The sequence below is a fragment of the Caretta caretta genome, chromosome 3 (assembly GCF_965140235.1).
Source record: "Caretta caretta isolate rCarCar2 chromosome 3, rCarCar1.hap1, whole genome shotgun sequence".
NCBI lineage: Eukaryota > Metazoa > Chordata > Testudines > Cheloniidae > Caretta > Caretta caretta.
The window spans coordinates 154,890,849-154,917,544 of record NC_134208.1 but is presented as its reverse complement, the minus strand read 5'-3'; the positions used below and the strand labels follow the sequence as shown (position 1 = coordinate 154,917,544).

The 26,696-nt window shown below is 48.9% G+C and overlaps 1 protein-coding gene across 3 annotated transcripts in view; it reads left to right on the top strand.

Annotated features, from left to right (window-relative positions):
- LOC125633741 (uncharacterized) overlaps positions 1-26,696 on the top strand; it is a 76,098-nt gene that overhangs the window by 46,263 nt on the left and 3,139 nt on the right. For 2 of the 3 annotated variants that reach the window (XM_075127042.1, XM_048843442.2), the window contains one exon: positions 8,933-8,986. In XM_075127042.1, coding sequence (XP_074983143.1) covers positions 8,933-8,986 — 54 coding nt within the window. The remainder of the gene's footprint in view (positions 1-8,932; positions 8,987-26,696) is intronic. The other variant, XM_048843443.2, reaches the window with a different exon arrangement.

Sequence of the window (26,696 nt, the reverse complement as noted above, 5' to 3'; positions counted from 1 at the left end):
AGAGCTGTGTGTAACTTGAAAGCTTGTCCTTCTCACCAACAGAAGTTGGTCCAATAAAAGATATTACCTCACCCATCTTGTCTCTCTAATACTCCCTTAAAGAAATTCAACGATATTCCATGGTAAAGGTCAAAATCACTGCAGCTTACTCTAGTATTACCCCCCTCACCACCTCTCCCCAGGGTTATGGACTGATAGTGTATTATTTTTCGTTAGGGCTACCGGGGCAGTGACTGTGTAGGTGAATCCAGCAGCCATTTAACATGCTGCAATAACTCAGATGCAGCCAGGGATGTTAGAATCTATTTTATTGCAAGACAGAAAGAGGGGGGATGGGCCAGGATACCTGAATTATCCCATACTCCTTTTCCAAAAGTCCCAGGATGTCTGTAAGTTCCAGTTGAGCAGCTCCCAGAGCTGCGTAGAAGAGATTTTGGTGTAACATTTTATGTGAAAGACAGCCCCCTGCAGTTTTAGCCCTGGGCAGGGACTCAAGTCCAAGCGTGGGACATGAGCTCACAGGGCTTGATTCATTGTGCTAGCCATAAAGCCAGTGGATCCAGCCACTGGGGAATTCCCTTCATAGAGAGGAATTGGTTTAGAGCAAGGGATCAATTCTCCCTCCCCCACTTGTAACCTTCTCCTGCTGTAGGGGGCGTAGCTGAGGGAAAGAGTACATAAGCACAGTGACACTGGCCTCTGGTTATTCCCAGCTGCCTCAACAGCCCCTTGGGGCCACAGATAGCCTGGGATAAATTAAGGCAGCCCTGAGAACAGGGGAGGTGTAAAAGTGTTGTAAAGCCACCTTAGCCTTCCTTCCTTACCCCACCTTGATGCCTGTGTTGAGTGGAGCAAAAAAAAGATAGACTGCCTATCTGTCTAATCTAATCTAGTTAATTAATAATCTGTCTAATCTGCATCTGTCGATTTGCCTCTCTGATTCCCCCCACCATCCAGTCTGAGCCTGATTCTGATCCCACTACCTGGTGTAAATCTGGAGCCAGTGGAGTTACTCTAGATTTACTCCAGTGAAATAGAGATCAGAATCTGACCCTTCCCCCCCATGCTTTTTTGCATTGTAGGCTCCTCACCAGATGGAAGCATTTGTGCCCAAGGTCTAGCAACAGTGCTTAGTGCTAAGGAATTCAAAAACCAAATACCCAACCCAAGCCTTGACAATAGGGAAATCGCTCTTTGTTCTCTCCAGACTCACAAGAAGGTGAAACCTGTCTTCTGCTTTGGGGAAACCTCTTGCCAAGGAAATGAAATGAAGGGACAAGTGAGGCCCGGTTCTCTGTTGCCCTGCACCCTACGCAAAGTGCAAAGCACTGTTGCCCTGCACCAGTGCAAAGCACAACTATTGTGATCAGAGGTGCTGGCACTGTGGGTGCTGCGGCACCCCCGTGCTTGAAATAGTTTCCATCATAGACATGGTTTACAGTTTAGTTCAATAGCTCTCAGTGCCCCCACTGTACAAATTGTTCGAGTGCTTCTGATTGTGATCTGGCAGCATGGCACTGCTCCGCTGTGGTGTACATGACTGCACAATGTGTGGGGAGTTAGGCTTTGAGATGGTTTTATGGCGAAACTGTGAGGTGGCAGGGGAAGGAGAACCTGAAGGAGCTGGGTCTGATGCTGAGCTCTGATTGTGTCCTGTAGGCATTTTAGAGGAGGCTCCTGGCGGGGAGGGCAATGTATGGGAGGGCAGCCGTTGGCCAGTTATTGGAGATGGCCTATCTCCATGTCCTCAATCATTCTTTCTGGCCTTGTTTTGAATAGAATCCAGCTGAAATCCCATTTGGGCTGATGGGGTGAGGGATGGGGCGAGGCTGCAGCGTGTTAGATGGCACGGGTATGCCATCCCCCCACCCCAACCCTGCCTGCGTCCTGCCACGCGGTGAGACTTAGGTGGAACTCGGTCAAGCAGAAGCCTGCAGCGGCGGCAGCAGTGTGCCTCACAATAGCCACTTTGTGCTGGGGCCTGACCTCATCTGTCCACCAAGCTGCAGCTGCTCCCTCCCCTGCATGGGTGTTAACCCTCAGCGCGCTGGGCCAGACGCAATAATTGCTGGGGAGGTGGGAGGAAGTCGCTTTGTTCCTTCGCTGGTGCTGTTGGCTGGGGTGTGGTAGGTTGCTGTTCCCACTCTAATGATGGGCCGGTCTCCACTGGGGCAGTGGGGGGAGACTGAGCTAGCCCCTGGTCTCCTGGAGCGCCTACAGAGGAGGGATACTGTGTGGTTGCCCTAGAGGAACCTTCACCTGGTCACATGCTGCACTTTACTTTTTGGCAGCGGCAGTTCTTGTCTGTAAAGCGGATTAGTGCCCCTGAAAAGCGACAGCCCTGGAGGCTGAACCCTGGACAAGGAGAATTTCTCCCACCCCGGCCATCTGTCTCATCCCACCTCTATGGGCAAGAGGGGAGTCTTTCGGTGGCCCCATTGAGTCTTTAGCTTCTCTGGTGGCTCTGCCAACAAGGGGGCTAATGAGTTATGTTGGTTTTGGTGATGTGGACTCCTACCCAGTGGGAACTGGACAGGGAACCCCCCACTCCTTTCACCTCAGCCACCAAGGAGCCATTGGAGGGCCATGGCTTTCCACCGCAAGTGCCCTCGGTCTCATTTGGCCTGTTGATCTAGAGGTGAAAGGGTTGCCCATTGCCAGTCCCCTGAGCAAACAAACTAGTCCTCAACTCTTCCACGGGTCCATCCAGTTCTTTATATATGTTTCTCCTCCCCCTTGCTTGCCCAGTATTCTCCCTTCTCTCTCACCCCAAAATCATCCTGATCCCCACTCTCTGCAAGTTTGAAAGCTTCTGCTGTGCTTAAAAAATGATGTCTCCAAGTGCCATATGTTCCCTTTGTGTCACAAGTTAATGTGGATGTCTTAGAAGGCAGAATGCACAGGGCAAGACCCTGGAGGCAAGGTGATTCTTTAAAGGTGTCCCGCAAAGGGGGGAAAATGTTCTCTGCCTTTTTTACTTCTTTATGATGGATTAAAAAAAGCCTGAAAAGTTCTTTTTCTAGCAATTGTTTCCCTGCATGTTATTTTTACTTTAGAAAACCAGATCTTGCCTGCCCTGTTTTTCCTAGAAGACTCTTTGGACTACTGGAGAACTAGTAAGGGTATGATATCCTCTCTAAAATGGAAAGTAAACCTGGCTGAGGACAAGTGACTTTTATTCAGGCTATTTACCTTTTTTTGCTTCTTTGTGAACACCTATTTAACTCCAACCCCTGACAAAAAACCCACACACCTTCAATAAAGGCTGAGACCACTCCCAGTCCTCCACAAAACCAGGGAAGGGCAGATTCGACATTCCTTGTATTATAACGAAGGCGTTATCTGCACATATAGTTACAGCAGTTAAACTAAAAGGTGTGTTTTAAAATTATTTTCATTAAACTGGTGCAAAACCTCTAGATGGACATTCTTCATTCACTTTCAACTTGATTTATTTCAGTTTATCTTAAGCTGATCTCTTGTTCATTTAAATTAAATTGATGGAAATCAATATTAAACTGAATTAAGATTCTTCACACAGGAGTTTGCACCAATTTGTCTAAATTGATGTAAAACCCAATTTTTCTTCTACTGAGTTTTACTTTGGAGTAGAAAGAAGCCCAGCCATTAAAAAAAGAACAAAACAATCTTTTTTGGTTTGTTTTAAGTTGTGGAGACAGTAAAAATGAAACCGAGATTTCTAAAAATTGTTTCATGTATACATATTTGAGGCTGAATAGGCATATGGGCGGAGAGTTAAGGCTGGTTTTCAGCTTGTAGTGTGATATTTTACACTTGTACATTGAAAAGATTGTCTCAGCTGCAAGTGAATTTGCATATTATTAACCCACAGCTCTTTCCTTTAACTGTTCATTTCCATAGTTTTAAATGCTCATTTTCTAAAAACTGTAACATGATTTAGAATTTGTATCTTTTAACATTCATGTTAATTAGTGAAGCAACCTTAACTTAAGGGATAATTATGTTTTTGTCTGTTAATATAGATTGCAAAGAACTTGGTAGCATGGTAGCTTATGTGTGGTTGTATAAACATAAACGTGCAGTGACTTCTACTGGACAGAAACAGAACTGCTCCAAAGCATATCATAGGCTCTATACTGCTAATCCTACATGGAGATTTTCGCTGTAGCACAAGTGTTAGGAGGGTGGTGCTTTAAGAGCAGCAGGCTCAGTATTTTGTCTCTGCTGTTTACATGCCACTCTGAATGGCTGTGATATACAGCCAAGTCCTAGGGGATCATGGGTTAGTTGCAATATTTTATTCAGTGGCTATGTAACTCTCTAAATGATTGTATTGAATCACTGGAATTTTCTTTTAAATCCCAGTCTGGGATAAAGGGGATCGCTGTGGAGCTCTTGTGTGCAGGAGGTGGAGTGGGTGGGAGGATTTCATAGGCTGAACTGATTCTGCTGTGCTCAGAAATTTAACCCTCAGTCAGCTCACTCAGCCTTCACTTCAGAGCTGCTCAGCATGTGGTCCTGGAAGAAACTTTTCTTTTCTTCAGTCAATTTGTTTTTGCCTTCACTTTGGGAGCCACCGGCCTGTTACAATATGCTTTCCATTGCTCTGGTAACTGTAGTTCAGCTTGTAAAGCCTACAGCCAATTTGTGGTCGACAAGGAGGACATTTTAGTTTAAATGAGGGGGTTGGGAGTAGGAAAGGTGCCTCTTTCATCCCGTTCCCTTTATTGTAGAGGGAAGAAGGATAGTCTTGTGATTAAAAGGCCTTAGAATCAGCATCCAATTTTATTCACAACTCTGCCACTCATTTGCTAGTTTGTGACTGCAGGCAAATCATGTAACCCCTCCTTGCCTCAGTTTCCCCATTTGCAAAATGGGAAATGAAGGGTTACTAGCAAGGTAGCACAGTGGTAACTGGCCATGCCACCTTTCATCTAGGCCTTTCCCCCTGGCTTTAAGCTGCTCCAAGTCATGCAGCCAAGTTAATGTTACTTCAGCCATGTCTGTACCTATGTGTCTATGAATTAATGAGTCTCTGCTTCTTAGAGCCGGACCGAAAGCTCCAGAGAGCCAGGATGAGAAGGGGCTGCCTTGGAAAGCCCCCACGTTGTTGCTAGGCAGCAGCATGCTTTAGCTTTCTAATCTGAAAGGCAGCGCTCGGGCTTGGCTCTGGAACAGGGAACCAGAGGGACGTAAAACCATACAAAGAGGCTTGATTTTATTTTGTAATTGTACCATTGCTGGGGTGCTGCAGCCCAACCTGGAGAGGGGTTATGGCAGCGTGGTTAGGAGCAAAGCAGCAAGAAATTTCACTGGATAAAATAACAGCTGGACCCAGCCTTATTTTGAGGGGCAAAAACATTTAATTCACCGCCACTTCATGCCCCTCTGCACCTCCTGGATCCTCATGGCAAAGCTGAAACGCTGCAACACAGTTGCTCTCCCCTTATTTCCCGGCTAAGCAGAAGCCGGACATCTCTGCAGCCTCAGAGGAGAGAGCCTTTTCAGCAGAGATTTATGGCCCAACTTTGCAGACCCAAGAGCCTGGGTGGGGGCACACATAGAGGCATGGAGTTTAAGGCCAGAAGGGACCACCAGCTCCATTTAGTCTGACCTTCTGTACATCACAGGCCACCAGCACCCCTCAACAGCCACACATTAGACCTGACAACTAAACTGAGACTAAAGTATTACAGCCCACAGGAGACGAGACCATTATGTGCGACAGGCAGAGAATCAAAAGGACTGAGTTGCACCAGAACCTCAGAACCTCTTGGAATTCCCTCATCCCTAGATTTTACTTCTGAACCCAGGGAAAGTCCAGCAGGGGGCATACCAGAGAGGTCATTACCAAATAACATGTCCATGGCTGCCTAGGGCTTCATAGCTAACCAACATGCTGTCTACCACAGCTACCTGGAACTTCATGGCAGAAGCAGGGATGGAACTAAGATCATCTCACTCTTAAAGCTTAGCCCTGCTACTTTAGGTAAAAGAGAATCTCCATTTATCTGTTAGCAATATAGGGCTTATGATACAGATGAGCAATACTAGTTCCATTCAGAGGGCTCTGTCCATCCATCTATCCGTTCACTCCCCCTCCCCCCCAAGCCAGTTCATTAAAATATGTAGTATTTATTCAAGTAATTTTTGGCTTCTTCTTTAACAGCATTAGGCACTTACGTAAGTGCAGCTGCAGTCACAGTGAATTGTCCCCACGTTTAGTCAGAGGCTGGGTTGAGTAAACACCAGGGCCTTGGTGTCCAGGCTAATTTGAAGCTGGCTATTTGGAACGGTGTGAATACATGGTGCCTTGCCGGAGTAAAGGGATCTATGAGTGGGAACCCTTGAATCAGTGGACGCTGTGCAGGGGAGACTGGGAGGTACCATGCTTGCCTCCTGTAAGCAGGGGCTGGGCTAAGCCGGCTGCTTGACAATGCTTTGCTCTTTTCAGCTGTGGAAGATGCTTTACAAGTATTGTTGAATTAAGTGTTGAAGCTCCCTCCCCCCAGGGGATTGCTGAGTAGTATAAATTCAGTTTTACAGTAGTATAAATTCAGTAGTATAAATTCAGTTTAACTTTTGTTTCGGGACAAAAAATGTCTGTTTTTTTTTTTACCTCAAGTCAAGTGACTTGCCTAAGGTCACACAGTTTATAACAGAGCTGGGATTGGAACCCAGGAGTCCTGGCTGCTCAGTTCCCTGCTTTAGCAACATTCCCCTCTCAGAGGTGGGATTAAAACCTAGGCTCTCACCACTAGACCATGCTGCTCCCCTTTGTATGCAGTTCCTCCCCTCAGAGCCAAACAGCATGTAAACTTGCTGTCTTGGGAGGACTCACCTTACCCTCCCAGCCAGTGGGTAGATATGGTGAGAGTGAGACTTCACACAGTGGCTTTGAAAGAGAAGCTTGTGGTGAGGACCAAACCCTGTAACACCCCACGACTCTTTGCTTCCGCATGCCCTGTACCATGCAGTCGGTCTCTTTGTAGAAGGACATTTAGCCCCACTAAGTTCCCCTCCCTGAACTCCTCTCATCTCACTCAACAATTGTTGGGGGGGGGTCTTAAAAACAGGCAGTCACCTCTCAGTAAATACCAAGTTTAGAATAACTCCCCCATAGCAGTGCTGGGAATGGAGCCCTGCATTGTTTTATAGGAATTCCCAAAAAAGTACTCGCTGATCCAGATGGCACAGACCTGGGTTAGTTCCGCCGTTCTCTTTGTCTGCTTGCACCTACTTTGTGCTAATCGCTGCTGGGGTCCCTTCAGGGTGAGAGACCTTGGGGCTGCACTGACATCACAGGCTGTGGCTACAGGGCAGAATTCTGGGGCGGGAACTAATACGTGTGGCTGCGACAAAGCCCTTTGATGGCCAGTGAAAATGGTAGATTCAGGCAAGTAACTAATTATATTTGTCAGCTATTAACAGTCCTCAGCGCACCTATACTTTGAAATGTACTTACTCTAAACAAACCCAAATCTGTTAGCTTTCAAGATGTACTGCAAGACCCATCTCTTTCCCCAGGTATCTGGGGAGGGATGGTTTGCGGAGGGCTGGGTGCCCTGCCCTGGTATTTGTGCTGGTGGTGGGTGGCTTTTTCTTCCCTTTCTAAGTTTTGGGAGGTTGCTGTGTTTTCTTTGTTTGCACTAGTACTGTAAAGGTGTGTTTACTTGTAGTAGATTACTTAGAGCTGGTGAAAAAATTGAATTATTTTTTCCACAGTGGATCAAAATTTTTTGGTTTTCATGGGAATTTGTTGTTTTGTGTCAGGACAAAAAATGTTTGGTTTTTTTTTACCTCAAATGTTTACTTTTGTTTCAGTTTTTTTAACTGAGTATTTGTGGTTTTTTGTTTTTTATTTTAGTTTTCAGATGCTTTGTTCTCCCTTTATGTATTTTGCCTGTTTTTTCACTGGAAAAATGAAGAGAAAGGTTTTAAAAAAGTGTGAAAAACTGGGGAGTACCCTAGTCTTCTCACTTTGTTACTATTTTCCAATTGGCAAAAGTTGGAAATCAGACAGAAAGTGGGGGAAAGTTTCTCAAGTTGAAAAACAGTAGCAAAGTGTAGGAAAGCGAGGAAGAAAACACTTTTCTATACTTTTACTGTTTTCCAGCTAGTAAAAAGTGGAAAACAGAAAGGGCGGAAAATCCACTATTTGTATAAAAAAATAAATAAAATAACTGGTTTTTCCTCCAAATTTTTCATTTTGAAAAATTGAAATATTTCACTGAAATATTTTTCCATAAAATATTTAGTTTTCAATAAAGCTCTTATTTTCCAACTACAAAAGTTTTTATCAGATTTTTTTGGACTAACTCTGATGTTATTCATCCCCTACTTGTCTGGGTGCTGTATAACTTTCTGATGAACAAAGGAGACAGAGCTGGGACTCAAGTTGTGTGGAAGCCTGGTTGTCTCTGTAGCTGTTTTCTGTAAGAAACTCCTCCTGTTCAAGGTGTATGGTTCCATATTTTATGACAAGTGTGATGGCTTTTTGAATACCTGCTAGAGGAACCTAGAGCCATGAGTCAGTGCTTTTAAAATCTATTATATAACTCTAAATAAATAAATATAATAAATACAGATAACCGGAACATCCACACGTACATTAAATAGGATATTTTTTTCTTTCAAAAGGAATATAAACTCTCCTGCTTCAGGGCCTGAACCAGTCACTAATTGATGAAAACTAGGAAAAAAAACTTCCCCATGGGCAAGTTCTTCAATAATTGTTCTCTATAGGGTTTCTTTCACTGTCCTCTGAAGTACTTGGTATTGGCCACCATAAAAGACAGTATGCTAGATGGACCACTGGTCTGATCTGGTATTCCTGTCTTATCTTAGTCCTCTGAACCTTCCATCCTGTTTGACATAAAGTGACTCCATGCAAGCTTTGTGTTCCCACCACACCACTGCTACTAATCCCTGCATTCTGTTTCTCTTCCAGAAGATGCTGCTCAAGAAGAACTGTGGAGCAAAGACAAGAGTTATTAAAATTCGTGTAAGTTGCCTATTTCCGGTGTGTTTCCAGATGTGTATGAATGAGGTGGCACTCTTTGAATCTCTACAAATGAGAGTTGGTCTGTAGAGGTTTCCTTTGGGAAGGGTTACCTCTGAGTTGTCGGTCTGGAGGGTTTTTCCAAGCCTGAACTACAATCAACATTATTGAGGCGTGGTGCTAAAGAGGATCATATATTGGCCTTTCCGCTCTGGAGACCTTGGGGTCAAATCTTGCTTGAAGTGAAAGTCTACGGCATCCTGTAAATGCATGTAATTACACAAAGCCACTCTTTGATAGAGCACTTCTGATCCTCCTCGATCAGGAGGGGACCAGGTCTGCAATAACAGGGTTATAGCAGTGTGGGAGTGAGATGCATTGGCAGGGCTGTGCGGGAGTCCCAGATACAGAGTAGCAGGGAGCGTGGCTACAGGTTACAACTGAAGAGAATTGTGTGGGACTCAGGACTGGAATAACCAGGGATGGGAGCTGCAGGTCAGGACTGTCTTAAGTATTTATGTGGCCCCCATTACCAGAGTACCTGAGCGCCTCACGTTCTTTATGAAGGTATCCTGACAGCACCCTAGTTTGCAGGGCAGTGCTATTAGCCCCACTTTACAGATGAGGAGTTGAGGCACAGAGAAGCTAAGTGACTTGTACAAGGTGGAGTGGAGCAGGGAATTGAACCCCGGTTGCCAGTGCCCTAACCACTGAACCACACTGCCCTTCTCCAAGGGGACATTGGCATCGAGGTCCACTGGTAGAGCTTCATGGAAGGGTTTGCACAATACTCTCCTAATACACTGACTTTGTTCTCGCTGACACTTTGACTAACCACCATCTCATTCAGAGGTATCTTAGCTCCATATTGGTGAACAGTAGCTAGCAATTCTATCTATAGGGCATTGTGGGAGATTTGTGTGTGATATCCCACACTCTAGCATTCCTGAGACTAAACCAAATGCCTCAGTCAGCTAACAGCTGAGTCCCAAATGATCCTCAGATGATCTGCAGTGTAACTGTAATGTACAGGCGAAAACAACATCATCAGCTAACCAGAGAGAAGAAAGCAAATGTCCCTTGTGTAAAAACAGCCACTATCATTGCAGTAATTGCATTCAACAGTTAGGCAGCTGTAGGTGATGAATGGCAAATGCAAACCAACATGCATGATAGTGTCTTCCTGGTTTACGCTGTATTCTCATGACATCTCACCCCAAAAGCAAACTGAACTGAGAACTGGAGCATCGAGGCCCTCTGTGTACCCAAATCTGCTGCACTATCTTTCCATGCCATCATTCCCCGCCCATCCCCATATTAATCCCCTCTGCCAAGGCACTCCAGTTGCGTCCTGCAGGAACCCCAGCTGTGACCCAGCACAGCTCGTATCAAGTCTCTCCATCCTGACTTGAAGTGCACCCCCTCTTTTTCCAGCCTGACCCTCTGGAGCGCTCTGTCAGTGCAGCTCACGCCTTCCCAGCAACCATCTCTTGCTGTTGCAGTACTGGGCTTCCCCAGGGCGGTATCTGTCCTGCACACACACGCTGCTAGTCTAGTCGTGGCCCCCGTATTTTGGTGCAAGCTGTTTATCAGCTTCCTTCTTTTCCATACACCTGTGCACACGCACTTTCAGTCCCCTTGTCTTTTCTGTCCCTGGGCTGGTGGCTACTCCTGTGCTGCTTGGGTAACCGGTCCCCACGAGTTTCAGTGGCACCTATTAAAAGGGAGGTGAGAGACTCAAGGGAGGTTTCCCCGAGTGCTGTGAGCTCATTACTCCAGCTCACTTCGTATGCCCTGGAGAAGCCGAGACAGAATTATTCCTTCCCTCCCTATTGAGACCGTGTCAGGCCTCACTAAAACAAACAAGTAGAGCACAACCTTTCTGACAGGTGGGGTGAGATTCATGCTTCTGAAGTCACCCCAGGAAAACAGGGATAAGGGCATCTCTCAATCTGAGATACTTATGTGAGCCCCATTACCATAGGATTTGAGCACCTGATTGTCTTTGATGGATTTATTCTCACGCCCCCCCCCCCATGAGGTGCTGTTATCCCCATTTGACAGCTGGGAAACTGAGGCACCACACAACTAAGTGACTTGCCTGAAGGTACCCAAATAGTCTGTGACAGAGCAGGGAATTGAACTCAGGTCACCTAAGGCCCAGGGGTACCCTAACCACTGGACCATTCTTGTTGTCTAGCCACATAACCAGCTTCTTACATGGAAGACTTCTAGTGCCATATGCTCAGCGTTGAGTTGGGTGGTTGCCTTGATTTTGTGTGACATTGGTTCGGTAGCGGCTCGGACTGGGTCATTCCTGTTGCAGCATTGCTGATAAATAACAGTGCGGTGCAGTCCTAATTGGTGATGGGCTAAAAGAAAGCCATTTGGAGGTTTAATTCAGAAAAGAGCCAAATGTTAGAAAGGTAGAGTTGTGGTTAGTGGTTAGAGCTGGGTCAGAAACCACTGCCTCACTGTGTGACCTCAGGCAAATCTCTTAACCTTTCTGGGCCTCGTTTTCTTCATCTATAAAATGGAGATAATATTCAAAACATGTTGAGATCCTTAGGTGTGAGGACCTATTGGAGTGCAAAGTATTACTACACTTGTATTGGTCCAACTCCTGAAGCATTTACTCAGTCCTTGCTCTGGCGGAACTCACAGGGACTTCACAGAAGTGGAAATTTGTCTATCTGGGTTCTTATGACACCATCCAGGGATGTAAAATATCAGCACCTTTCTCTCTTGCTGCTCTGCGGAAAGGAGCAAGTCTTGTGATTAGACTGTTGGGGTTTTGTGAATGTGAGAGGATCGTATTGAGGGGAAGCCATGTCAGTGATAGTTTTGCATTTGTTTCTGAATGAGGTGACATTCCTGGTCATCCTTACCTCTTGTGAGGGGTGAGTTCCATAGTGTAGGCCCAGATCCTGTCAAAGTTCTGTACCCCATGCTCATTTCTTCCCCCCTCCCCAATAGTTTCATTTTTCCAGTGGAATATAGTTGTTGTGGGAGAGCTGACCCCTCATGTAGCTAGGCCCAGTGCCATTAAGAGCTTTGAATATCAGGAGACACCTTGAACTGGGCTAGCACTTCTGCCCTTGTGGTTGCACTGTTTCCCGTAACTGCATCATGTACATGTTGAGGAATATGGGAGAGAGGACTGAAGCGTGCGTGACTCAGAGGGGAGGGCTCTGAAAGATGCCCATAATGACCTTCTGGGTTTGGTATGAGAAGAAGAATGAGTCATTTCTGTTCCCCCTTCAGCTGGTGGGATAGGAGTACTTGGTGATGAACAGTATAAAAGGGGCTGAGAGACCTAGCAGGATGCGTACGGAGCTCAACTGTCTGAGCAGCAAGGCTTCTCTCTGTACCATGGCCCGACCTGAAACTTGACTTCGAGCGATCCCGGATTATGGCGGCTGACAAGTGGCCCTGGAAACTTTTTTGCTCGGTGCTCGACTCAGCTTGCCTGGAGACAGCTGCTGAGACACTGAATGGTCATTTCCATAGGTCTCTATCACCAAGTGAAAGTTTCTTTTGTAGTGGTCAGACTCTTAAATAGTTGAAGGTGAGTGGTAGACTTGCCTCAGCAAAGGAGGTGTTGACAATCTATGCATGTAGGGCCCCAAACATTTTCTACTCTATTTACCATCCAGGAAGGTCAGAATCACAAGCGAAGTCTCTATTTACCATCAGTGCTTCCATGATTACCGTTTGCGGGTGGGGGCTGGGCTGCTGGAAGGAAGCCGGTTGCATTTCCGCTCCTGTGCGTGGCTTGCTGTTCTTGGTGGCTCATGCATCCACCGTGGAAGTCAGTGATCTTCGCAGTGAACTGAGACGATTGCTCCTCCCACTGAGAGTGCTGGGTCCTGAGTGGAGATGGAAGTATTTCCAAGTAAGGATGGTTTGACATTAGAAGCAGGCAAAAATTTCACATTCCAAATACATGTACATCGTTGACGCAAAAATGGCAAGCTTTTCAAGGTCTTAGGTGTGTAAAGGTGCGAGTGTGCACCTGGTGGGATTTTCAAAAGTGGCTAAGCAGGTTAGATGCATAAGTACCTATGTGAGATCAGTTTGCATTGCAGTAACGACAAGAAACCCCACTCAAGGACCAGGACCCCATCATGCTAGGTGCTGTACAAACACAGAACAAAACAATGGTCCCTGCTGCAAAGAATTTACAATCTCTCTTTAAATTCAGATTGCTAGCAACTGCCTAGATTCTGTCGCAGTATAAGGAGAGATTGCAACAGAGTCAGCCTGAAGTGTAGGCAGGGGGAGAGGCAGTGTGGTCTAATTGTTTGTACAGGGACAGGGCTAGCTCTAGCTTTTTTGCCGCCCCAAGCAAAAAATTTTTTGGCCGCTCCCCCTTTTTGGCCGGAATGCCGCCCCTGGAAATGTGCCCGTAGGTGCTGACTCCGTGGGTGCTCCGGGGCTGGAGCACCCCCGGGGAAAAATTGGTGGGTGCTCTGCTTCCACCGGCAGCTCCCCGCCCCGCCCCCCTACCCCAGCTCACCTCTGCTCCGCCTCCGCCTCCTCCCCTGAGTGCGCCGCTGCTTCTCTTCCCTCCCTCCCTGGCTTGCCATGAAACAGCTGTTTTGCGCGGCAAGCCTGGGAGGGATGGGGGAGAAGCGAAGTGGCAGCGTGCTCGGGGGAGGAGGTGGAACAGAGGTGAGCTGGGGTGGGGAACGGTTCCTCTGCCCCCCACCAAGTGTTACTTCCTGCGGTCCTCCCCTTCCCCCCCACCCCAGCTCACCTCCACTCCACCTCCTCCCCTGAGCGTGCCGCCGCTCTGCTTCTCTCCCCTCCCTCCCAGGCTTGCCTCAGCAAAGGAGGCAAGCCTGGGAGGGACAGGGGAGGAGTAGAAATGCAGCGCGCCCCGGGGGAGGAGTGGGGCAGGAGATTTGGGGAAAGGGCTGGAATGGGGATGGGGAAGGGGCGGAGTTGGGGCGGGGCCGGGGGAGCACAAGCACCCACCGGTGCTGGGTAAAGTCGGCGCCTATGAATGTGCCGCCCCTGGAAACGTGCTTGCCTTGTGGGTGCCTAGAGCCGGCCCTGTACAGGGGCCTGCAGTCAAGGGCCTCCTGGGTTCTGTTCCTAGCCCTGCCACTGACTTGCTGAATAGTCTTAGGCAAATCACTTCACTGCTCCATGCCTCAGTTTCCCCATCTGTGAGATTGGGAGAGGGATACTGATCTACCTCCCAGGGGTGTTTTGATGCTTAGCACTGTAATGTCAGGGGAGCACTTTGAGATCTCAGATGTAAGGCTCTACAGGAGGGAAGCGTACATCTCCGTGAGAGAGTTGCCATTTCAAAAATATTGTTCTTGTAAATAGTTGTTGTGACGTGACATCTTCGGGGCTCCATTGCCAGCGTTATCGTGTCTCAGTGAGACATTGTGAGGATGTTGCCCATGTCCCTGGAATATCTGGGACTCGGGAGCATTGTGTGAAAAGTAGCACCGCTGAGCAGAGGTCAGGATGAGCGATCGCGGTTTTGGCCCTTCTGCTCTGGAGCACACACGCTGCGTTAGCATTTAGAAACATTTGTGCTCCCGGGAGTGGGCTGCTGACCTAGCCTGGGTTTTACCTTTGCATGGACTTTGTCTCACCCAGCCATTTGCACTAAGACGCTGCTTTCCTTATGCCAGCTCAGGGCGTGTGAGGCAGCAGCCCTTCCATCCCGCTCAGCAGTTCTTTTTCTTAAGCAAGGTGATGGGCTATCAAGAACCTAGGCAGATTAATAGAGAGTGATTGATAAAACCCCAAACATTGCAGCGACTTGGCCTTGTAGGAAACACTTGCAGGAGCACCCGCAGAGCAACTCTGAGGCACCAGGTGCTGTGGTGGAAGACAAGATCCCCAGAGAGGGTTCAAGGCATAATGGAGTAGGAGGATCACCACCCACAGGCAGGAGCGAAGAAATAAATAGGAGGTAACGAACTGTGTGTGAAATACGGATGTGTGCGTAATGGATATGTGGAGTATGTGTCCAAGCAATACCTTCATGTGTAATGCAGGTGCATGTGCACAAGGTGTGGTAAAGTGCGCATTGGGTTTCTCTGTGTGCAACGTTTGTAATGGCTATATGCAGCTGTGATGTAGTGCGGGGATGTGTGTGTGTAATGTGTGTGTTGGGGATTTGCGTGAGTGCATGTGAGTAGTGCATTTTTGTGCAGTGTACATACGCATGCGGAATAGCGTGTGTGTGTGTCTGTGGGTATAATGTACATGAGTGGGGTCGGGTGTGGGTGTGTGAAGGGAGGCATCCAATTGGCCGAGGAAGGTGGCTGCGTGATAATATTGGAGAATCTTTTGTCCCCTGCCTCTTGGGGATCACCCTGTGTTATTTTCTTGTTCTTCGCTCACATACCGTGCGTGCAGGAGCCCTGAATGGGAGCCTGACAGAGCTGTTCTTATCTCAGCAGCAACAGGCATGGAGAGGACGCAACCTCTAAGAGCCCATGTGTCTCAAGAGCTCTGCGGGGGCAGGCAGAGAAGGAGTGTGGATTTTGGGCCAATCTGATAATCTGCCCGCTCAGGGAGATGTTTTCTGCAATGTGAAAATAAAACAGGGATTAAAAATCAGAACATAAACTCCCTTGTGTTCTTGCCTCAGTCTTATCAGTGCCTGAGAATGTCCCCTGCTTGGACAGGGGCCAGGTCCCGGGAATGGCTTCCCCGCCTCTTATCTTTGGCGTCTGTATCCTAAATGGCTGCTGGAGAACCGCACCATGTTCTCTTCCCTTAAAACAAGGGAACCTTTCATCTTGGAGCCAAAAGGAAGATGTGCTGGCCTTAGCCCCTTTGCCAAAGGCCCGCGCTGTTTGCCAGTGAGAAGTATGCCAGGTGGCAGAGCATCACTGATGCACATCTCCGCTCTGCAGTAAGGCGCAAAGAATGTGCTTTCCCAAGGAGCTAGAGGGCGATGGCACATCTATCAGCACATCTATCAGCGCTTTGCAAGTGTTAATGAATTTAGCCTCACAGACCAGTAAATCTCATGATCTTCATTTCACAGAGAGGCAAACTGAGGCACAGGCAGGCGAAGTGACTTTGCCAAAGCCTCGCTGGGTGACCTTGGGCGAGACAGGAAGAGAACCTAGAAGTCTTTAATGAGGTGAACTCAATCCTGGGCTTTAGTCCCAAGACCCTCTGTTCTAATCATGTGGATGTGGGAGGAATGGCTCTAGTGAGGAGGCATCATTGTTCATCCCATACCATGTAGTGTTACACCCCTTCCTTCCCTTCTAGGGAGCTCGGGCTGACAGCACTATCGTGTACCGTAAGGAGCTCCAGTGGCTCATGGAGAGAGGAGTGGGATATTAAAGTTGCCCAAACTCTCCTTGAGATTTTCAGTACATTGTTGAATCTGAATCCAGAGAAGTATCCGGATATTCAGCTGCTCCTCCAAACTGAAACCTTGCCCCTTCTGAGGCTGGCCCAGCACCAACGGAGGCGCCATCCTTGATGTTTGCTGCTGTGCTCCTACGTGAGGGACTTGCGAAGAAGATGAGTTGGAAAGCGCCGTTCACATGGAGAGCTGCAGCAAAGGAGAAAAAAGCAAAAAGTGACAGTTGTGGGGGGAAGGAAACAGGCCTGCGGGATCACAAGTGAGGTGGCGGGAGAGACCTATAGGGTTGCACAGAGGAATTGAGACGGGGGCATGGGGTCACACAACTAGGAAAGGGGCCTGTGAGGTCACCTGGTGGGTTCTGGGAATGAGTGGCCCATGATGTGGCACAGCACGAGTGTTTTGGGGTGGGGGGGAGATGAGGGTTGCACCGTGGCTAGTGGTGCTGCATCAGAACTCTTCTGTTTGCCGGCAGGAAGTAAAATCAGAGGTGGCGGGGCACTTTCCTTGTTCACTGCATCTAGTGCTGCTGCAGTTGTTTCCAGGCTCCCCTTTGTTTGCGAGGCTTGTGAGAAGCTGGCTCCCATTCATGCTCACACAATCCACAGCAGAGTAATCCTCTTTCCGTCTGCGCCTCGTGTCATCCTACCCCCAGTTACTGTACTTGGCTTCCCTGACTGAGGCTGTTTGTCCAGAGGCAAGTGCACTGTGCCAGCGGCCTAGTTATGCCAGGATGATTAATATTCACTTTGCACTGTTAATTTTGATTCTTTCTAAATTGGAAGGATAATCTCCTCCATGCCAGACTACCTAGTTCTGTGGAATTGCACTGCCCTGGGCTAACACAGAGTGGAGGATGGAGGTCACACATAAGCACACAACATGTGCAAAACAATTGGTCCCATTGCTCTGCAGGTTCCAGGGCCAGCCTCTGAATGGAACTAAAAGTGAGTGCAAGTTTCAGACCCAGGCCATGTTGCCTTTTGTAGAGGGGTGGATGTCCTTGTCATAGGAAGAGGACAGGGGGGCACTGCACTTCAGCAGAGTACAGACAAGTGATCAGGGAAGACTTGGTGGAGTTGTAACTGAGAGAATAAGGACCAGGTTGTCTCTTGTCCATGCATGGGTGTGCTAGGTCAGGAGATCCCGCCTTGTGCCCTTGGCACAGGGGCCAGGCATAATTGCAGTCCCTGCACTATACAGGCTACAGCTTGGGGCACTAGCTATTCCAAAGCAGCGAGGGACAAAGCAGATGAGCTGTGACCCTGCTGTGCTTTGCAGTGGCCGGTGCATGGGAGCATAGCGAGAACAGTGTCTAGAATGCAGGTCTTCATTTAGTCTCCGTGGCAAGTGAGCCACGCAGCTTGAGCCATACTGCATTCAGAAGCATACCTTGCTAAATATATTGCTGTTTTCATTTCATCACATGCCCTCTGGGCCTCAGCTTATTAGGCAGGCTAAATCAGGGCCTGTGATCTGCTTTCTCAAAGGCACAGTAACATGCCAGAAAGAGGGGAGGAAAAGGCTTATCTTGTAGGATGGCGTCAGCAAGAACCCAGATCTGGCACATTTCCTGCTCTCCTGGGTTATGGGTAACTGACCATAAAGCATGTGTTACGCCTCTTCGAAGGTCTTCCCAAAGAAGTTCACATATTATTGTCTGGTGGCACCTTTGTAGCACTGCCAGTTGCCACCTGACAACCCTGCAAACACATTTGCAAACACTTGGCGGTTTTGTTTTTTCCCCTCCCTTCTGTGAGGGCACCGGTGTGTTTATGTGACCTTCACAAGCTGAACTGGCCCTAGCAACATTGCTGTACAATGTGAAGTGGGTGCTGGGTAGCTCTTAGCTGATGGAGGAAAAGACCTGAAGAGTTCCATGATTGTACAGAAGGATGTGGGGAGATGGAAAAGTCAGCAAGATGTCCGTAAACATTAGGGACAGGCCACAGCTGCAGACTTCAGCTCTGGCTCTGAACTCCCTCAAGCGAGGGAGTGTTTGGATCTGGGATTTCATGCCTAACTCCAATAGAGAGACCTGTGTTTACATATAACCCTGGTCCCAAAGTTAAGTTCTTTCAGGAGACGTATTTTGGATATTATCCCAGACTAAGCTCCAAAGCCTCAGCTGGTGCAAACCATTGGACCCCCATGGAAGTTAATGGAGCGACAGCAGTTTACCCTGCCTGAGGATCTATATTTTGCAAAGTACCTGAAGCAAGAGAGTAAATTATAGGAAACTGCCTTTCTGTGGATCTCAGCACATGGACATTAATTGATTAGTCCTGAGCACATCCCTGTGGGGTGGGGATTATCCCCCTATTTTGCAGATAGGAAACTGAGGCACAGGAGAGGTGATGTGACTTGCTTGGTGCCACACACCGAGTCGACAGGGCTGGGACTAGATCCCTGATTCCTCCCCCACAGTTTATGAGTTTATACATCGAAGTTGAAAGGTCTCTGGTGCTTTGTGACAATGTTGCAGGGGTGACAGGAAGGAGAGAAGGAACTGGCATTAAAAACACTGCGCCCGCCAATGCTGCCACGTGGACTCAGGCAGCATTAACTCTCCCCGACTTTTCTGTAGGCTCCTCTGCAAGCGGTGGCTGGGAAACATCCTTCTGTACACTTCTGGTCCTGCCCACTCAGGAAGGCAGAGCACCACGCACAGTCATGGTTTTCCTTTGCAGGGCCCCACTGTGGACTTTTTCCTTTCCATACATGGTGGGGGGATCGTATGAGCCTTTACATGGTGCCTTTCATTTCAAAGGACTTCACAAATGGACCTACAAATTTCACCCACCACCAAGAGGCAGCCACCTCTGGTGTGCAATGCAGCAGCTATTTAACAGAGCACAGCAACACTTCGCAAGAATGTCGATCAAGGAGAAAAGAAGACTCCTGTGTCCAGTTGAAACTGCAAAGGAAATTTAGGCTGGCAGAGTGTGCGAATTAACCTGAGTTTGAATTTGGCCAGGAAACCAGTGCTAAGTTCCTCGGTCTAAAGACAAGGACCAGGATTTTGTTAGGCTGTCAGGCCCCTGGTTTTCTATCAGCTCCAAAAGATGGCATCGCCAACACAGCACCCTACAGCAGTGTGCTACAGCATTGGTTCAGCACTGGCTTCATCCTCTTCCGTCCTTGGGTTTTCCTGGGTAGTGTTAGGTTTTAACTCTTATATGGGGCTAAGCTCTGCAGCCCTAAACCCACCATCTCTTCCCCATTTAGCTTTTTCCATGGTTCTTTATTCATGCCTAAGGTACAGTTCAGGCAGAAAGCCAATTTGTGGGGTAGCTGCAAACTCCTCTGCTTTCACAGAGAGGCCAATCAGATGGGCTCTGGAATTCTGGATTTCTTCTGTCATCTTGAATCTGTGTGGTGTCCCTGCCTGCCTTTGGGGCCCCTGGGTCCAGTCGTCATCCAGCCTTTCTCTAGTTGATCTTTAGTTAATGTGTTTCAAGATGGGTTTCTTATTTATTGCATTTGTACAACGCTGGTAATAGGCTGTTGTTATGGTCGAGATTTGCAAGAGTGTGCAAGTGGGCGAACAGGAGTCCGCATGAGCAAGTGTGTCGAGTGAGTATATACAAACAAGGGCAAGTGTGTGAGTTTGTGTGTGTGTGTGCACGTGCATTAGAGCAGTGGTTCTCAACCAGGGGTCTGGGGCCCCCTGGGGGGGGCTGCGAGCAGGTTTCAGGGGAGCCGCCAAGCAGGGCCAACATTAGACTAGCTGGGGCTCAGGGCAGAAAGTGGAAGATCCACTGCCTGGGGCTGAAGCCCTGAGCCCTACCACCCGGAGCTGAAGCCAAAGCCTGAGCAATGTAGCTTCGCGGGGGCTCCTGTGGCGGGGTGCCCCGGGCAGTTGCCTGGCTTGCTACCCCCTAATGCCGGGCCTGGCTTTTATATGCAGAAAACCAGTTATTGTGGCACAGGTGGGCTGTGAAGTTTTTATAGCATGTTGCGGGGGGGGCTCAGAAAGGAAAAGATTGAGAACCCCGGCATTAGGGAGTGCATGTGATTGAGGCTCAGGGCACATCTACATTGTAGATGGGAGGGTATGAATGGCAGATGCTGCTAGTTGGACTCGAACTAGCTCGCTAACAATAGCTGCCATGCAGCCACAGCAGGGGCTTCAGCACCAGCTGCATGAGCCCGCCTGATCCCCCCGGTCACCTACGCTCGTGCACCGCCCACGCAAAGTCCAGGCTGCAGCGTCCTCCCTGCTGTTGTGAGTGAGGTGGCTAGAGAAGGGCGAGTGCAGGTACAGCTACCGGAGCTGCCATTCACACTGCTCCGGTTCTGCCTAGTGTTCGCCTAGCTGCAGGGTGGAGTGGCACTCCAGCTGCACAGAGGGACTGGATTGCTGCACGGGGCAATGGGGTCAGCAGCTGGCGATGGTGCAAACTGTAGCCGGATACCTCCCGCCAGGCCCAGGCAACATGAGTTAAAAGCACCACCCCACCCGCGTGAAGGCTTCTGGGTGTGGCTGGGACTCAAGTTAGGGCAACGGTGCACGGAAGCCAAGCCCTGTGAGTGCCTGCATGTCACAGTGTGTGGGGGGCAGGGTGAGCGATCCGTGCAAGTGTGCTCATGCAGGTGATTGTGTGGGAACGAGTGTGCACGTGTGAAGGGGCAAGTGAGCCTGTGCAAGCAACTGTGCCAGTCGTTGCCAGCTGTGTGTGTTTGAGCAGGTGTGGGTCCACGCAAGTATGCGCCCTTCTGTCAGCAGCTGAGTTGTGGCCTGTCAGCCTGCTCTCCAGCTGTGTAAATACATTGCTTAATCCATTAAGGCCGCCCCCCGCCCGGTTAATGATTGCAGTGAATGTGCGGCCATCCTAGACTGCGGCCTGTCTGAGTCTCCCAGCTGCCCAGAATGCCATTACAGTGGAGGCCGTGCCTTGGAGCCTCACCCGCCACAGCGTTGCCTTCCAAGGCGCTGCCCCAAGAATCGGGCTGTGGCCGCACAGCAGCAGCTGCTGAACAGGTTTATGGCAAGCTCTGCGAAGACCTGCCAACAGGGGAGTGACTTGGATCTCCTGTGTCAGCAAGAGTCAGCTCTCCTCACCTTGGCCACAGTGCACAGTTAGATGCCGGAGGAAAGGACAGGGCTGGTAGGAAAGCTTCCCTGACTAAGTGAAGGCACTAGGCAGAACCAGAGGGTGACTCTGTTCTCCAACCTGGCAGTCCTCCTTTCTGGGAGGAGATCAGTAGGGCTTCGCATCATCCTGAGTATTAGAGCGAGATGACCACACGCTGCACCCCCAAATGGTCTCGTAGGGTCAGGTCTGGAGGATGAGAGGCTGACCTCCAAAGAAAACACCAGCTCTGCAGGAAATGATAATGGCAATTCAGTCAAGGGTGCTCTTCCCTCTGAACCACTACTGAATCCATGGTGCTCAGGGGTGCTGTGCTGCGGGAGAGCCCATCTTTTGGATCAGACAGCAAACAGATCCTGACCACTTGAGATTTTAAAAGATCCAGTGGCAGTTTCTGCAAGTCTAAGGGTGTCTTAAGTAAGTTTCAATTTGAGAAATTCCATTCATACAAAATGAAAACCGATTGCCTAGGGAAGGAGTTCTGCAGAAAGGGATCTGGGGGTCATAGTGTATCACAAGCTAAGCAGTGTGAACAGTGTAACACTGTTGCAGAAAAAGCAAACTCATTCTGGGATGTATTAGCAGGAGTGTTGTAAGCAAGACATGAGAAATAATTCTTCTGCTCTACCCCACGCTGATTAGTCCTCAGCTGGAGAATTGTGTCCAGTTCTGGGTGCCACATTTCAGGGAAGATGTGGACAAATTGGAGAAAGTCCAGAGAACAGCAGCAAAAATGATTAAAGGTCTAGAAGACATGAGCTATGAGGGAAGATTGAAAAAATTGGGTTTGTTTAATCTGTAGAAGAGAAAACTGAGAGGGGACATGATAACAGTTTTCAAGTACATAAAAGGTTGTTACAAGGAGGAGAGAGAAAAAATATTCTTCGTAACCTCTGAGAAGCATTGGGCTTAAATTGCAGCAAGGACGGTTTAGGTAGGGCATTAGGAAAAACTTCCTGTCAAGGTGGTTAAGCACTGGAATAAATTGCCTAGGGAGGTGGTGGAATCTCCATCGTTAGAGATTTTTAAGAGCAGGTTAGACAAACACATGTCAGGGATGGTCCAGAGAATACTTTGTCCTGCTATGAGTGCAGGAGACTGGACTAGAAGACGTCTCGAGGTCCCTTCCAGTCCTACGATTCTATGATTCTGTCTCCCCTGTGGCTTCAATTGGATACAATATTCACTTCCTGTCCGCAGCTGTTGTGTGGGGCTGTTGTGCACTGTGAGCCAACTTCTACCTCAGAGGTGGCTGCATTCCAATGATTCTTACAGTACCGTCTCTACAGTGCCTTTGTCTTAAAGGAGTGACACAAACGTAACATTATTTATTATTCTTTTATTATGTCATTATTACCCAGACCAAGAAGCCAGAATCAGGGATGGGGTTCCCATTGTAGAAGGTGCTGTACATAGATATAGTAAACAGACAGCCCTGCCCCAAATCCCTTTCAACTGCGCGTGATGTGAAACAACAGCTGGATACAACTGTAACCCTTCTGCCCATCAGAGTTGGCAGCAACAAGGGCCGGGTTCAATATCTAGGGGATCCATTCCAATAACACAATGCAAACTGGCTCGAGCCCCCACCCAGTGACCTGGGACAAATATATACCACCCCCGCTGGGCGCCTCCAAGAGGCAATACTTCCCCTCTCGCAAGCACATAGTCTGAGTGTAGCAAAAAGCCTTTTAATAACAGAGAGAAACAATGTGGCATTATGTTGGGGAAACACCACCAACAGGATTCATAACACAACCCATGAGCAAAAAAAAAACCCACCCCAAGCAAATTGGGGCATGCCCCTTTCCCTTTGGTTCTTGAGTCCAGCAACCCCAAATCACCCAAAGTCCCAAAAGTCCAGTGACCCAAAAGTCTCTGTCCCTGGTCAGGGCAGCCCCAGAGTTCGAAAGTTTATTTGTGGAGCTTTACCTCCCAACCTGGGTGGAGATGGGATGGGGGTAAGAGGCACCTTACATGATCTGAAGCTCCATAGGCCTTCGCTCCGTTCCGCCAGCCGCCCCACGAACTCCTTCGCTCAGCTCTGCTCCGCAGCCCACAAGCAGCTCCCGCCATCCCACAAACTGCTCCACGTCCCACCAGCAGCTCCCGCTGTCCTACGAACTGCTCCACCAGCCTGTCCACAAGGCACTCCAGTCGTCCCGCAAACTGCTCCACAATATATCTTCAGGCTCCCCCACTACTTGGCACAACGCTCAGTGATTTCAGCTCTTAGTCAGTTCAGCTCTTTGGTGAATTCAGCTTGTAGTAGGGGAGCCTCAGTGCTGGTACACTGTTAGCCCAAAGTGAGCTCAGCAACCTGTAACTAGACTTCTAATGAAATCAAAATTAGCTATGATATTCCACAGTGGAAAGAGGAGAAAGTGCAACTAGCACATAAGGCCCTCACCAAGGGGCCCATATTACTAAGTATTAATACTTGTCCCCAACCTCTCTCAATTCACAGAGTTTTGGAACCCATGACCCTTGCCTAGCAAGTGCCACTTAGTTGATGGTGAGTCCCTCCATCATAACAAAAGGACTAGTACAGTTCCAAGCACAGTTCCCATAATCAGGGTAATAACAATTTATTCTTCCTGCCCCAATAACAGAGACACTGGGGATCCCACAGCAGCCAAAGTGACCATTTGGGCAGCTATGGCCTCATTCTAGGCATGGTGGGTGTGCCTATGCAAATGAGATCGGCCCCTAAAGTTCTTTTCCACAACTTGCCACACCTCACCACCAGATATCAGGGTGGAGCTCATCCTGACACGGCTTACACAACAAACAGGCTGGGCTCGAGGCAGGGCAACAATGGATCAGTTAGAAGCAGCTCTCGGAGCAGACCAGCCTCCTGGGAACTCTTCCTTTCCTACCATGTCTTTCTCGGCTCCACCTCTGCTCTTGCTCTGTGCCATGCTCCTCACGTTGGGTTCTTCAGGGGCCAGTGTGAAGGCCGCTTCATCCACACGTGGATCCTAGAGGACGAAAGAGCTCCTTTCTGCCCAAGACATGATGAATTTTGTGGGTGGCTTTTCTTAGGTCCTCTGGGTCCCTCTCTCCCCAGATCTTTCTCTTGCTGCGTGGGTCTTTGCTCCCCCCTGCAGAAATCATCTCATTTAGACATCTCCCCTCATCACAGCTGGCATTTCAAAATGGAGGGCACCGCCAGCTCTTTGTTCCCTTCCCCTCTTCGCATTGACAGGCAGCTTCTTTGCTCAGGAGAGGGACAAATCTGCTGATTTATTCTGCCCCCTTAGCTCTGAATAGGGGTTGCTATGTTACTCTCCAGCTCCAAGTCCTGCCAGAGCACGCACCATATATAACCCCACAGCAGGTGTCTATTGAGCAGAGGCTCTTAAATATGCCTCTCTTGTTTCTCATTGGGCCGGCCAGGGTGTCAGGGGAGGTAGCAGGGCACGATTTGTTGGCTGGAGCTGTGGGCCGAGCTGATGCCACGCACAACCTTGGCATCTTCCATGCTGACGGACCACCTCGATTTGGGGATGAGGGGGCCGCCGTGCTTGCAAGGCAGGGCGCACGCATGCTTTTGTGCTGGTCTCCTTTTAAAATAAATGCTGTCACTTGGGGACACAGCGGGTTCATGGCAAAGCTGGGAATAGAACCTAGAAACATTGATTCCCCCCGCACTTCCTGCATCGCACGCCAATCCCTGCTCTCATCGCTACACTAGAGTAAATGCTGCAGGGACTGGATGATCTAACAGATTTTTTCCATTTCTAAGGTGTAACAACCCCATTGACTACCTCAGCTGGCCAGAAAGCCTGCAGGGAAAGGCTGACACACACACACACACACACACCCCCCGCTGATCACAAATTAAAATTCATCAGGGAGTGAGAAGAGGGGATCAAAGGTTGAGGCCTCTGGTTCTGGTGACCGCCACATGTTAGACATGACCTTGAGGTGTCAGAAGTCATGGCTCTGTACCATGGGACAAAAGAGCTGCGAATAGTTTCTAAAAGCTCTGCTCGTTCCACAAAAGGGCCATCCACCCAGGCTGGGCGAGTAACACTAGCATTCAGGAAAACGGCGAGTCCTTGTTAGGGAATGCAGAGGAGAGACTGTGCGGAGGCTGGAGTCGGGTCCTGGTGCATCCAACCAGCAGCCTTTGAGCCAAATGTAGCCCATGGTGGCCTAAGGTGTAGCCCACAGCTGCCCTCTCTTCTGGCGACACACTGCCCTCAGTGATGACCACAGCCAAACTCCCAATGACTTCAGTGGAAGCAGGATGGGACTGGAAGGAGAGGACTGGGGAATGCTAACCATAAATTGACAGTATCCCAATTCCAGGGCATAAACTCTCTGTGGGGCTACACAGGATTTCCACCTGAATGCTCTGCTGCCCCCCGGTGGTGCTAATGGATACCCACTCCTGGCCAAGGGGGAGATGGTGTCATGCTCTAGGGGTAGATTCGTTGTTAGAGAAGTCTATGGGGGCTGTGGTACAAACCAGGCTGTGAGGCCCTGACTGCGATGATCTGTAGGGCCCTGAGTGAGCTCCGGCCAACTCCTGAGCATTCTTCGAAGGCAGTGTGGTTTATTTTGGGACTGCACTGTCTGCTGCGCGGGACAGGCTCTCTCCCAGCTCTGCAGATAAAGATCAACTCCATTGGTCACCACCTACCCGCTTTCCATCCTGGGCTGTCTTTGCAACCTTGTGGGTTGTTATATTTCCTGTTTATTCAACCTGATTCACGCATGTGGAATTGTTCCCACGAAGGAAGCCTGGACAGTGACGCTGGTCTGAGGCGTGGGGCTCAGTTTAGCCCAGAATGGATGGCAGGCTGGATGTCTCAAGACCACATGTAAAATCCAGAGAGGGCATGATTATTAGATATGCTGAGCGCATGCTGCTCCAGCCGATTTCCGTGGGAGCTGCAGATGCTCAGAGCTTCTGAAAATAAGGCACATACAGAGGAACCTGCCTATATTGAACTGAGATAGGGTAACTCCTTTGGGAGGGAGGGAGGGAGACTGCAAATCCAAGAGGTTCATGGGCAAACTATAATCCCAGTTAGACTCAAACCTCCCCAGAGAAAGGGTGACGTGGTTCTAGGTAAGAAGCAACGTACGTGTGTGTGTGTGTGTGTGTGTGTGAGAGAGAGAGAGAGATGGATTTGATAAGCAATGGGATAGATTGGAGAGGTAGACAACAGAAAGCAAGAGGTGGGTGGACTAGAGAAGGGAAAGTTTAAAGAGACATTAGAGATCAATGGGGTAGAATAGAAAGAGA